The following is a 12,992-nucleotide window of genomic DNA, read 5'->3' as shown; positions in this document are numbered from 1 at the left end:
ACACCAAAATCAACACAATTTATGTTTTCATCAATCCTTTTTTAGCTCGACTATTATATATGAAATATATATAGTGGAGCTATCCTACTCACCCCGGCGTCGGCGTGAGCGTCTGCGTTAGCGTCTACCTGAGCGTGCAAATGTTAAAGTTTTCGTACTACCCAATTTATTTTCATTGTCCCTTGAAGTATTGCTTTCATACTTTGCTTACTTGTTTACCAACATGACCCCAACCTATAAATAAGAGCAGACAACTCTATCAAGCATTTTGTCATAATTATGGCCCCTTTTCCACTTAGAATATGCAGCAAATGTTAAAGTTTTCGTACTACCCCATTTATTTTCATTGTCCCTTGACATATTGCTTTTATATTTTGCATACTTGTTTACCAACATCACCCCAACCTATAAACAAGAGCAGACAACTCTATCAAACATTTTGTCATAATTATTGCCCCTTTTATACTTAAAATATGCATATTATTGATAAATCTATGTTAAAGTTTGCGTACTACCCCAAATATTTCCTATATCCTTTTACATATTGCTTTTATATGTTGCATACTTGTTTACCAACATGACCCAACCTATAAACAAGAGCAGACCACTGTATCAAGCATTTTTACATAATTATGGCCCCTTTTACACTTAGATAATTGAACATTTTGCTTGAATTGCCATAACTTCTTTATTTATGATCACATTTTATAATTACTTTGACAAAACAACACTTACCTGAATACCACAATGGATTCCACCCAAACAATACCCCACGCCCCTACCCAGAATCCCTCTCCCCCAAACCTCCCCCCGCCATTTTTTTTTCCCTTTTTTTATTTTTGAAAGATCGTCTAATAAATTATTGAATATGAACAATTTCCCCATTATGGCTTACGTTATAATGTCAAGCACTCAAATAGTTGAGCGCGCTGTCCTCTGACAGCTCTTGTTAGCTCACCTGAGCACAACGTGCTCATGGTGAGCTTTTGGGATCGCCTTTTGTCCATCGTCCGTCGTGCGTCCGTTGTGCGTCGTCAACATTTTGCCTTGTGAACACTCTAGAGGCCACATTTCTTGTCCAATCTCTATGAAACTTGGTCAGAACATTTGTTCCAATGATACCTCGACCGAGTTCGAAACTGGGTCATGCTGAGTCAAAAAAAAGAAAAACCTTGTGAACACTGTAGAAGTCACATTTGATGCCCAATCTTCATGTAACTTTGTCAAAATGTTTGTCTTAATGATATGTTGGTTGAGTTCAAAAATGGTTCAGGTCCGTTGGAAAACATGGCCTCCAGGGGGCGGGGCAGTTTTGCCTATATGGCTTTTGAGAAACCTTGTGAACACTCTAGAAGTAACAATTTTTGCCCAATCCTCATGAAACTTGGTCTAAACTTTGGTTTTATTGATATTTCGGACGAGTTTGAAAATTGTCTAAATCGGTGAAAAAACATGGCCACCAGGGGGCGGGGCAGTTTTCTCTATATGTATATAGTGAAAACATGTGAACACTCTAGAAGTCACATTTTTGGTCCAATCTTCATGAAATCAGGTCAGAACATTTGTTTCCCTGATACGATGGTTGGGTTTGAGAATGGTTTGGATCAGTATAAAAACATGGCCACCAGGGGGTGGGGGTAATTTTCCTTTTATTTACGTAGTAAAAAAAGCTTGCTAACACTCTAGGAGTCACATTTGTAGTCCAATGTTCATGAAACATGGTCAGAATGTTTGTTCTTGAGATATCTCAGCTGAGTTTAAAAATGGTTCTAGTTCATTGAAAAACATGGCCACCAGGGGGCAGGGAAGTTTTCCTTATATGGCTATAGTAAAACCTTGTTAACACTCTAGAAGTCACATTTATAGTCCAATCTTCATGAAACTTGGTCAAAACATTCATTCTAATGATAGCTCGGCTGAATTTGAAAATGGTTCCGGTCCGTTGAAAAACATGGCCGACAGGGGGCGGGGCAGTTTTCTTTATATGGATATAGTAAAACCTTGTTAACGCTCTAGAAATCACATTTATAGTTCGAAAATGGTTACTGTTTGATGAAAAACATGGCCGCCAGGGAAGTTGCAGTTTTCCTTATATGACTATATTAAAACCATGGTACATGTACCACTCTCGTTGTAATGAAGATGTTGGTGCACAATGATGATGATGATGATGATGATGATGATGATGTTGATGATGATGATGATGATGATGATGATGATGATGATGATGATGATGATGATGTTGATGATAATGATGATACAAGTCATGGATTCAGACAAATTAACAACAACCTTAATATTTAATTATAATTATTGCATTACTCAAATAAATTATTGCCATTACTTCAGATTGTTATCTTATCTTTTGCAGAAATTCAACATAGTGGTAAAACCAATAAAACAACAAGAATTGTTACATATGAATGTTATTTGACCTTCCATTCACTTACCCTACTCTCTATAAAGCTCATTAATACCTGTGCATGCAGTTTTCCAGTACAATAGTGTTGATTGATGACTTTTTATATAGCCATTTGTGTGACACTCCTTGGAAATTGGCCCCAATTAATGGGACACTCCCAAGACCTTTGTCTTGATGTCAGATGGACACCATTCATAAGATAAGATTACAATTTGAAAGGTTTTATGCCTACAGTTTTTAGTCAGTCAGTAGTTTATGTGTGGTTTGTGATTTTTACAGGTTTTATTGTTGTTTCAATTGAAAATATCATTGCACGGTGAGTCTGAATTGTTCCAGTTGTTTAAAAACGCTATGTCAAAAATGTTAAAAATTTGGTAGTATAAAAACACAATATTAAATCACATCGTTTAAGAAGCACAAACAACTGTTTGGTTAAAAAGCAAAGTTGTTTTAGCAGTTGTTTTTGCAAAAATAAGTATTTATGCTACAGATTTTTTGTGCATTTAAATTACAAATAGTTGTTTTGATATGATAATTTTTCCAATTTCTTGTCTGTGTTTTCTTCTATATTTGCACACATTTCTAACTATGAGATAGATCAAGTGATGTTTGATGTTTTGTACCTTAAAAGAAGACCAATGATGAATTTCTAGTACATGTTCTCATACTCATTTACTTCTTTATAACCGACTTTGATTTATGATAACAATTTAACATATTGTATTTAATTATGCAAAATCTATTTCATAAACACTAAATACATATGTATATTTATAAAAATACAGTTGTTTTCAGTATCTAAAGCTGTTCTTGCAAAAACAGGTTGTATCTAGTCATCCCCTATAACATCCACAGATGCTGAGATGCTTATATCATGATCTCAGAGTTGGACAACAATTTGTGAAAAAAAGTACTTCCATTTTATTTTGCTGATGCACAATAAAATAACTGTTCTCATATTACTTTTATCCAAAACATAGTTTGTTGCAACAGGTAACAAATGTCTATTTTAAATACATAAACACATACACAAAACTACTTATAACGCATATATGTATTTATCTGCCTAAGCAACAAACCCTTTCTTTTAACAAAACAACGTTAACAACCCTTGCTTAACGTTAAAACTACTCAGGTGAGCGACACAGGGCCACCGTGGCCCTCTTGTTTACAAAATGTTCTAAGAACGTTAAGCCATAAAAAATGTTGCTTACTGCTGTAGTAGGAAAATAGTCTCTTAGTTTCTTCATTGCTAAATAAAGATTTTTATTGGACTCTATTATTTGTTGTATACCTAGTATTGTTTGAAAGGTCCAATTGTATACTGACTAATAGGTTATTCAGCTTTTGTAATAAAAAAACTCTGGAGCTAGAATGGAATGATCCGATTAACCTTCATTGAAATTCTACACTGATTCATTGCATAAAATAAAGCAAAATACCTGTTTGTATCGCTCACTTTTTTCTTCCTAGGTGGAGAGGAGGGTGGTTTCCCAGCTAGCAATGGCACATGAAAGGCAACTCATTGAGAAGGGTAGCATCGTTTACCTGGTCGTCCCTGACAATTGGGTTGCCAAGGCGACAACAGCTGGGGGACAATCAGCAGAAGATGAGGAGCAGTCTAGGAAGGAAATGTTGACACCCATTAAGTTGCAGCTTGTGAAAAAGGGACGGTTTAGGGATCAGTTTGTTGACATAGATCTGTCTAAATCTGATAATCCATTTACAACTGATTGAAGATTGGTTTTATACAGAATGATTTTTGTTTTAATAACTTATTTAAAGACATCAGTGGTTAATGCATTCAGAATATTTATAGTGTTAAGCTTAAATTTTGTTACTGCAGTTAATGATTTAAAATGGTGACATTTTTATATACAGAAATAACTATGTCAAACAATATTATTCTTAAATAGAATGGCTCCAACTTAAGCAGCGAAAATAAAGTTGTTTAATTGTTTGAGTAACCGGTAGCTTAGTCTCTGTCGCCTTTAGTCTTTATGTGAGTATTTGAATATGAATGGAAACTAATCAACTCGTAGTTTATTGTGATAATGTATCTCATCCCTCTCTCCTTGAATGTCAGTTTGTCAAATTTTATATTTAGTGTATTTAAAACGAATGGTGAAATTTTTCGTAAATAGCCATCTGTTGCCTGTTATGTTTTTTTGCCATCTTCAACAATTTACTTGAAACCACATATCCTTCTTATAGGGGCCTTTTCACAGATTTTAGCATGTTTTTAAGTTTGTCATTAAATGCTTTATATTGATAAATGTAATATTGGATATTAAAAGCTCCAGTAAAAATCAAGAATAAAATTATAAAAAGAATATAAATGGTAACCCTCAGCAGGGCTCGAACCACTGACCTCTGGAGTCCTGGAGTAAAAATTCTACAACTTAGACCACTGGGCCATCCTTCCGGATACAATGCTTGGTGTATTTTATACTTTATATAAGCAATCCTTGTTGTTTTACAAAATATAGCGCCAATAACAGAACTCTCCAAATTATTAATTCGTTTCTCGTTGCAACGCTTTAAATTTTCAGGTTTTTAAATCATCAAATGATGCATATAATGGTTATTTTAGAGCATGGTAAATGTTCAGTATAACTGTTTCCTTAAACGAAAATTTGCGAATCTGAAACAACTTTTTTCAATTTTGTCAATTTACCCAAACGTGAAAAGGCCCCTTTAAACGCTTTACTGATTTACGAAACTTTACAGCAATGATATTGTGGTGACCTTGTTACAAAGCTGTTCAAATCTTTTTGATGCTCTGCAAATGTTGGTCACCTGAGCTAAAATAGATTTAAAAAAAAGTAAACTTAAAAAATCTGCTCTAACAATTAAAGGCTTAGAGCTTTAACATTTGGTGTGGAACATCTAGTGGTTGTCTTATTATAAGTAATACGATTTGTCAAATCAGGCCGGCCTATGGAGTCAAAAATGGCCGCGGCACAGAGATCAACTGATTTATATGGACTTTATGGTAAATATCTTCCATGAAATAGCAATAGTCAGAGTTGTATTATTTGGAGTGTAACTTTTTGGTGTTTAGCTTTGTCAAGTAGTCCTCTCCAAAGATTGTTCAAAGCATTCCCCTGAGATAAAATCTGGCCACGCCCCAGGCATCACATGAATAATATAGACTTTTACTGTAAAATCCTTAAAAATCGTTGCTGAAATCGCAATGGTCAGGGGTTTAATGATTGGTATGTGTCATCGTCTAGTGGTCCACTACAAAGGTAGTTTAAATCATGCCCCTGGGGTTTCAACAGGCTACACCCAAGGGCGACTGAATGTATATAAACATATATATTACACTATTTAAAATCTTTAAGAAGGCTAAGATGTGTAATATTTTGTAACATCATCTAGTGATCCTCTAATTAGTTTTTATGCCCCCGGATCGAAAGATCGGGGGTATATTGATTTTGGCCTGTCTGTCATTCATTCATTGTATGTGTGTGTCTGTCCCAAAACTTTAACCAAAACTTAAACCTTCGTTAAAGTTTGGTCATAACTTTTTGAATATATAAGATAGCAACTTGATATTTGGCATGCATGGTATCTCATGAAGCTGCACAATTTGAGTGGTGAAAGGTCAAGGTCATCCTTCAAGGTCAAAGTAAAAAAATACAATCCAAGGGAAGTAATTTGCTTTAAAAGGGAGATAATTTGTAAACCTGCCAAATGATATATTGAAATTTTATTTCAAAGTGGCGCAGTAGGGGGCATTGTGTTTCTGACAAACACATCTCTTGTTTGTATTCATGCCCCTGAGGTCACAATAGGCCCTGTCTGGGGTTGTGAGGTTAAAGGTTTTAAATTGAATTTATGTTTGGTATGTGACATCAGATTGTGGTTGTCTTCAAAGATTGTCCGAATCATATCATATATAACTTCCCTTTAAAACATTTGTTTTATATACTAGTATGATTGTGGCATATTCACACTATATACAAAATATGGCAAACTAAACTGTGTATTTTGTCGTATTTGTAATCTTATGAACAACAGTCCCATTTATTTTCAACTTGATCGTAATTATACATTCTGGAAGACGCCTTTCCATGCCAAAAGTTTGTGATGTCAATGTCTGTGTCGCTTGGAATGCTGCACATGCACAAAGCAGTTTCATGGGTTTCCACTTCAATTTGTGTAGACAATCATCTGAGAAGTTTAATGCACTGCTTAAATTCATAACAGCAGTTCATATATACCTAAACCTAAATGACGCTTCCCTAAATATTCCTTGACAATTTTATGATATCGTTAGGAACTTAGGAACGTAAGGTGTAAATAAGCATAAATAAAGGCTTAGGTCTACAACAATATCGATTGTGCATTTAAAAAGTTAAAATAAGTTTTATGGAAGCCTTTTGTTTGATAGTGAGATTGTATACATGTACATGTTTAAAGTGTTAATAAAAACGAATGTCTAATTTTGAATCAGAATTTTATTTTCGAATATCAGTACACTGGAACTTAAATATGTAACACAAAATAAAACATTGATTATCAAAGTGCTCTGAAATGAATCAATAAAAAATGATATTTTTTTGTAAGGGAAACACATATAAATGAAGCTTTTTGATGAATATTTAGACTGACATACTTGTAAATGATATTAATATTAAGTTTTAACAGATGTGTCTTATTCATTACGTTTTATATATACAAGTCACTTTGTAGCATTTGGTTCACGTCACAAAATTTAGTTCCTTCCATTAGCTCAAAATTAAAGTATCTGTTTGTTCTTGTCTTGGGTTTCATTGCAGTGCTGTAACAACATAAATGATTACTGATCTAAATAAAATATAACATTTGATCTATGCTAACATATGTTGCAAAATACTCCAACCTTTGCTTGTTTTGTTCAAATGCGTGAGTACTCGCGCGAATCCCAACGTTTCGTTATTCGACCATACACCGCAACCACAACAACGGAGAAGACGAGTGTAGCCAATACAGAGCAAGCAACAATAAGCGCTATTGGTGGCGTATTCTCGAATGGTTTGTCATCTGCCGGAGGTTCCTGTTTGTTACCGGAAGCAATCACGTCGAATTCAGCAATAGTACCATGTCGAGTGGTAACCACATTATTAACCAGGTTTTCCGAAGGAAAAAACTGGTTATTAGATTGGCGAATGCGGGCGGGCTGGCTGGCTGGCGGGCTGGCTGGCTGGCGGGCTGGCTGGCTGGCTGGCGGGCTGGCGGAATAAGCTTGTCCGGGCCATAACTATGTCGTTCATTGTCAGATTTTAAAATCATTTGGCACATTTGTTCACCATCATTGGACGGTGTGTCGCGCGAAATAATTACGTCGATATCTCCAAGGTCAAGGTCACACTTTGAGTTCAAAGGTCAAAAATGGCCATAAATGAGCTTGTCCGAGCCATAACTATGTCGTTCATCGTCAGATTTTAAAATCATTTGGCACATTTGTTCACCATCATTGGACGGTGTGTCGCGCGAAATAATTACGTCGATATCTCCAAGGTCAAGGTCACACTTTGAGTTCAAAGGTCAAAAATGGCCATAAATGAGCTTGTCCTGGCCATAACTATGTCATTCATTGTGAGATTTTAAAATCATTTGGCACATTTGTTCACCATCATGGGACGGTGTGTCCCACGAAAGAATCACGTCAATATCTCCAATGTCAAGGTCGCCACGACTAAAAATAGATTTAAAAAAAAAAAAAAACTTACAAAGGGGGTTAATTTTTTTTGGTCATTTCAAAAGTACAGTTTGAGTTTTCTCCCTTTATCAGATTTTTTTTTCACAATGAAAACCTGGTTTTGTGACAATTTTGTCCCTTGTTAGCATTGAATCTATATTCTGCACTATTGCTTGCTACATTTGTTGCATTAATTTTATTTACCACAATTTTGGTAAGCTGATTTGTAGCATTAACGTCGTTTTCCACATTTTGAGAATTGTTTTCATTTGTCACAATGTTGCTTACAGCAATTGTAGTATTGATGTCATTGGCCATAAGGTTGTTTCCACAAGCATTGGGTGTTCTTGCAGCGGACAGTACCATGCTCATTGTGGCAATCTCGGAAGCGTTTGCCGACGGGGACAAGTTAGACATTACTAGCTCAATACCTTGCTCACGCAGAAGTCGTGGTATAGTTTCATTGGCTTTATCCATCGGAGCCCAGGTCTGGCCATCATCGCTAATTATGTACGCCATCTCTTTTCTAGTCTGGTGCTTTCGCATTGGTTTTCGTGCGAATGGCAAACTCTTTATTGGTGTTAGACCTTTGGCTGAAAGTGCTCCTGTCCGAATGCAGTAATAAAATTCGCACTGGCTTGAGGATATCTCTAGAAGGTGCTGGCTAAAACCCATCGGACAACCTTTTGACCCGTTAGCCATAGGGTTTGGGACATCGCATGAAAAGAATCCAGCAAATGGCAATGAGAAACCACTTCCAACCTCAAAGTCGTCGCTTAGACAGACAGTGACATCTTCGAGTATTGTAATGGCTTGGTATTTTGGAGGACAAGACATCTCTTGGTTGAAGATATTTACTGCGGAGCTGGTATAGTAACCGCCGAACATATACCCCTCGTTTTGACCCGCACTTGTCATAGGTGCACACCAAAATGTATCAACGGAAGCACTTGTACCACTCGAGACATCGTTACAGCAGTGAAAGAAAATCCAGCATCTATGACATTCGTGGTCTGTGTGTGAACCGCTTAGGGCTTTGCTGCTCAAACGGTAACTGTTATAATTTGATGGACACGAATAGTCGCCAGTCTTTGGATTCTTTATCATCTTACCATTACACAACTCCCCATCTCCGTTGCATGTCTGGTACACACCGCCTAAACTATATGCAGCTTTTGGTGGTTTGCATGAACCGTCATCTACATTGGCCCAAAAGCTGAAATTCTCCGAATCTAGGCTAGTGCAGCCTCTGTATACATTGTGCTTGTAGTACTCCACTACGGCATTCATGACGAATTGTTTTACCTTTTGGATTGAATTGTAGTCCACCTCAGGGAGTGTGAATTCATTAATGAAATTGGAAATCGGTGCACCTGACCTATCCATTGCTACCAAATTGTTGTCCAAGGAGCTGCTCCATTCATCAACAGACATCGTTGATCTGAAATACACAATGCGTATAGACACATACACATACAGTTTAGGATTATTATATTAACAATGTTCTCTCATTTAAGGAAACAATAAATGTATAATTTAACTCAGCATCGTATTATTTTAATCAATTTGAAGCAGTCCCATTTAAACGATCGTCCAGTAAAACTAGTATTTGCAGTTAGAACTCTTGTTGTTCATGAAATGATTAAAAGGTTTTTATATTTCTGTTAACATATTCACACTGTTTTTCTATCTTTCTACTGATTACAAATATTATAAATATACGATGTAACCCAATAGATGTGAAACGCATAATACTTGTACACCGGTCCTCCATGTGTTGAAATCTTTGAAGATGTAATCTGGCTGTCGTAGCCAGTATTCGATTGGCTACTTTCGGAACTTGAACTGTCCATGCCAAAGTGAAGTTGGGGACCAACGTTGAAGAGATGAAGGAAACTCAGTCCTGCTTTTGCCGCAATTTGGTATGATTTACTTTTCTGACTGTCATCCAAATTGGAAACATATTGCTTTGACACATGATCAACCTGCAAGTATAAACAATAAGAAACAATTATAAACATTTAAATCGCTCCAAGTTATTTATATGCCCATATCTATCAGCAAATTACATTTAACGAGTGGATGACGATTTCCTTTATATTTAACATTATACATTTTTTGTTCATCTTACTTACTCTTTTCAAATCAACAATTTTATAAAGATTTGTCAAAATATATAAATATATTTGGTTATGAATTTACATTTAATTAGGATAGTATATTCCGAAAATCATGGCAATGAACAACATAAAATGTATGCTATGTTCTCATAATAATAAGAGGGTATAACCTTGACTAGTGCTGCGCCAGCGTCGATAGCGGTAATAACGTGGGTGCCAAAGTCTCGTACTAGCAGCTGACTATCGTATCTCGCTGCCCCTAGGTCCTTCAAAGCGACGTGGGCCGCAATCTTCTTTATACGTTTCTGGAAAGCCTTTGTAAATGGCATGTCCTCCTCGAGCTTTGCAGTGTACTGTATGTATCGCAGCTGCCAACATTTTAAGGCGATGTTAATGAATAATTCAAGGCAAACAACTTAGTAAATGAAATATCGTTTCTTTAGAAACAGTTTTACAGACCGGGTATTTAAATTAACCGCAATGCAGTTCAGAAGGCACGACACTACATAGCATTAAAACATATAATTTACCTGTACTCTGGTTGTTATTGACTGGTCTTGATACTGACGAGTCTTAACATCTTGATATTCTTCAGAATATTTCCCGCTGATATCTCCAGACACACTAAGCCCGGGGACGTCCAAAGGAATGTCGAAGCTTAGTGATGCGCCGATGTTCATCGAATGCGCGGTGGTAGAGGTATAGTTATCCCAGTGATCCATTACCTCGGCATGAGTCTGAACGGAGGACGCCTTCTTCGGCACCAGTGTTACCTGGTCTGGAAGCAGATACTTTCCATCTTCGCTTTTTCTGCACTCCGAATACGTCATTTCGAAAACCATCGACATTTCTTTATTTATCAAATTGTCCCAGCCCCGTCCAGGCAAGACTTCAAATCGCATCTCTTCCCCAACTGCTTCTTGACGACATTTATGGACTCTGTGGTCATACGTATCGAACTCTGCGGCAGTTGCTTGAAGCAAACCAATCGCCAGGAAAATCAGAAGACACATACTTTCGTCTCTTTCCGCTCAACTGAACGCGCCAATGCAAGTGTATTTTATATATGTGTACGTTAAATCAGCAGATGTCATACAACGCGGAACAGTGAAGCGCATTTAACTGTTCCGGGTTGAATAAGATCTAGATAAGCGCTGATATAATCGGGAAGCTAGGGTAAATGTTTGTCAATGCTAGGACGGCATGATACAATCAATGTTTAGGCCTATCACAACGTGCTATTGTTTGATATAGCGCAAAGGAAGTCGATTTTTAACACCATTCACCCATCAACGAAATATTTAAGTCGTGCAGTGTTTAGATTTGATAAATAAACTGGAACACATGCCAGGTTTTATCACTTTAATATGTAAAAACGTACACATTTGCAGATTTTAACGCGTAGCAATATTGCAAGTATATGTAATTAAATGATTCAAAAGTTCGCTGCTCTTAAATATCGGAGACGGTCTGATAGAAGGGCATACCGGATGACAGTTTTGTCTTATAGACATAACCAGAGCATTGCTTTCAAAATTTTAAAGTAAACTGCTGAAGTAGAAAGTCACCAAGAACGATGAAGTAAGAAGAATTGTGTTTTATTTCTGGGATGGATGTATTGGATGTCCTGAGCACTTACGGTTAAATACAATTTCAAACTCTAGATGCATCTGTTGGATCGAATTCTTATTGTCAACAAGATGGCAGGTGCCCGATTGCCACAATCAACAATCCGAAACACAAAAACACAGCGCATATAAAACATACCCATATTTACTGAAACGCGAGTTATCGCATCGGAACGGTCAGTGGAAGCATATGGATGTATGGGTGCCTGGACGGCACAATTGGCTTCACTTAAGTCATTAAATGGTTTATTATAATTAAAGGTTAGATCATATCAACGCAATTCATGTTAATCAGAAATGAAATAGACAACTTATTTAAGGTGAAATAAAGTTACAACAAGAAGAATGCTTGTTTGTGTTAATGTACACACGTATGTTTAAATAAACATATTTACAATTCTTCACAATCTAAAAAAAGCCGTTCACACTGAGCATCATGCTACAAACATTAGGCAAAAGACCATTTGACCAGAAAGTCATCCGATATAACGAAGGGCGATATTGCACTTTGATTAGAAATGATAATTATGTTTGTAGTAATTTCAGCATCGTGATATTGTTTGTGTTAGCGTGACAATCTCTGACCTAAATACTGGTTACATGCAAAGTGGTACACGTATATTGTTATAGTATCAACCATTAATATGATACAATTATTGTGTTAGTACGGCTGATAAAGTGTACATTTTTACATATGTGAACAACATATGATCGAATCAATCGTTGATACTATGCATTGACTCCTATTTTAAATTCATTTATATTCTTTGTAATGTTTTAGCATAAGAAATATTTATGTTGTGAATAACCAGTTTTGAACTGTTTAAAAATCGTATCATGTTCCGACCTGTTTGTTTTAAAAGGACTCTCTATTTGGCTAAATGACAATTTGAGAAAACAAACACAACTCGTCATGGAATACAAAAAGCATGTGTGCATTTTGTTTAAAGAAAAAAGTTAAAGCTTTTTGTTCTATAAGCATCAATATAAATCGTTAAAGCTATTAAGCGTTTTAAACGCTTATTATCGATGAGTAAACAAAAACGTGTAGCCGACGTAGGATTGTACTTGCATAGCAGTAACAAAAGCCGGAGTGTTGTTATTGCATCGATTTAACTTATGGTTTTATGGGA

General features: G+C 36.2%; 2 protein-coding genes across 2 annotated transcripts in view; one reads left to right on the top strand and one right to left on the bottom strand.

The window, feature by feature from the left end:
- Positions 1 to 7,271, top strand: part of LOC127876169 (caseinolytic peptidase B protein homolog) — a 35,647-nt gene extending 28,376 nt beyond the window's left edge. Inside the window, exon 16 of the mRNA XM_052421170.1 lies at positions 3,896 to 7,271. Coding sequence (XP_052277130.1) covers positions 3,896 to 4,159 — 264 coding nt within the window. The 3' untranslated portion in view covers positions 4,160 to 7,271. The remainder of the gene's footprint in view (positions 1 to 3,895) is intronic.
- Positions 7,201 to 11,362, bottom strand: LOC127878759 (macrophage-expressed gene 1 protein-like). Its single transcript, XM_052425288.1, has 5 exons — positions 10,762 to 11,362; positions 10,402 to 10,599; positions 9,867 to 10,096; positions 8,240 to 9,552; positions 7,201 to 7,211 (listed from the first exon to the last, which is right to left on the bottom strand). Exons 1-5 carry the CDS (start codon positions 11,242 to 11,244, stop codon positions 7,201 to 7,203), a joined length of 2,235 nt encoding a protein of 744 aa, XP_052281248.1. The 5' UTR covers positions 11,245 to 11,362.
- Between the last annotated feature and the right edge of the window lie 1,630 nt (positions 11,363 to 12,992).

Source organism: Dreissena polymorpha, chromosome 4 (genome assembly GCF_020536995.1).
Source record: "Dreissena polymorpha isolate Duluth1 chromosome 4, UMN_Dpol_1.0, whole genome shotgun sequence".
Classification (NCBI taxonomy): domain Eukaryota; kingdom Metazoa; phylum Mollusca; class Bivalvia; order Myida; family Dreissenidae; genus Dreissena; species Dreissena polymorpha.
The sequence above is the reverse complement of the archived record's forward strand: the minus strand, read 5'-3'. Positions and strand labels throughout refer to the sequence as shown.

Excerpts from the sequence above, each read along its gene's own strand:
- LOC127878759 (XM_052425288.1), bottom strand. The coding sequence starts at position 11,244 with ATGTGTCTTCTGATTTTCCTGGCGATTGGTTTGCTTCAAGCAACTGCC. Across the intron at positions 10,600-10,761 it reads CAATAACAACCAGAGTACAG|CTGCGATACATACAGTACAC; the intron begins GTAAATTATATG and ends AAATGTTGGCAG. Across the intron at positions 10,097-10,401 it reads CTGGCGCAGCACTAGTCAAG|GTTGATCATGTGTCAAAGCA; the intron begins GTTATACCCTCT and ends TTATACTTGCAG.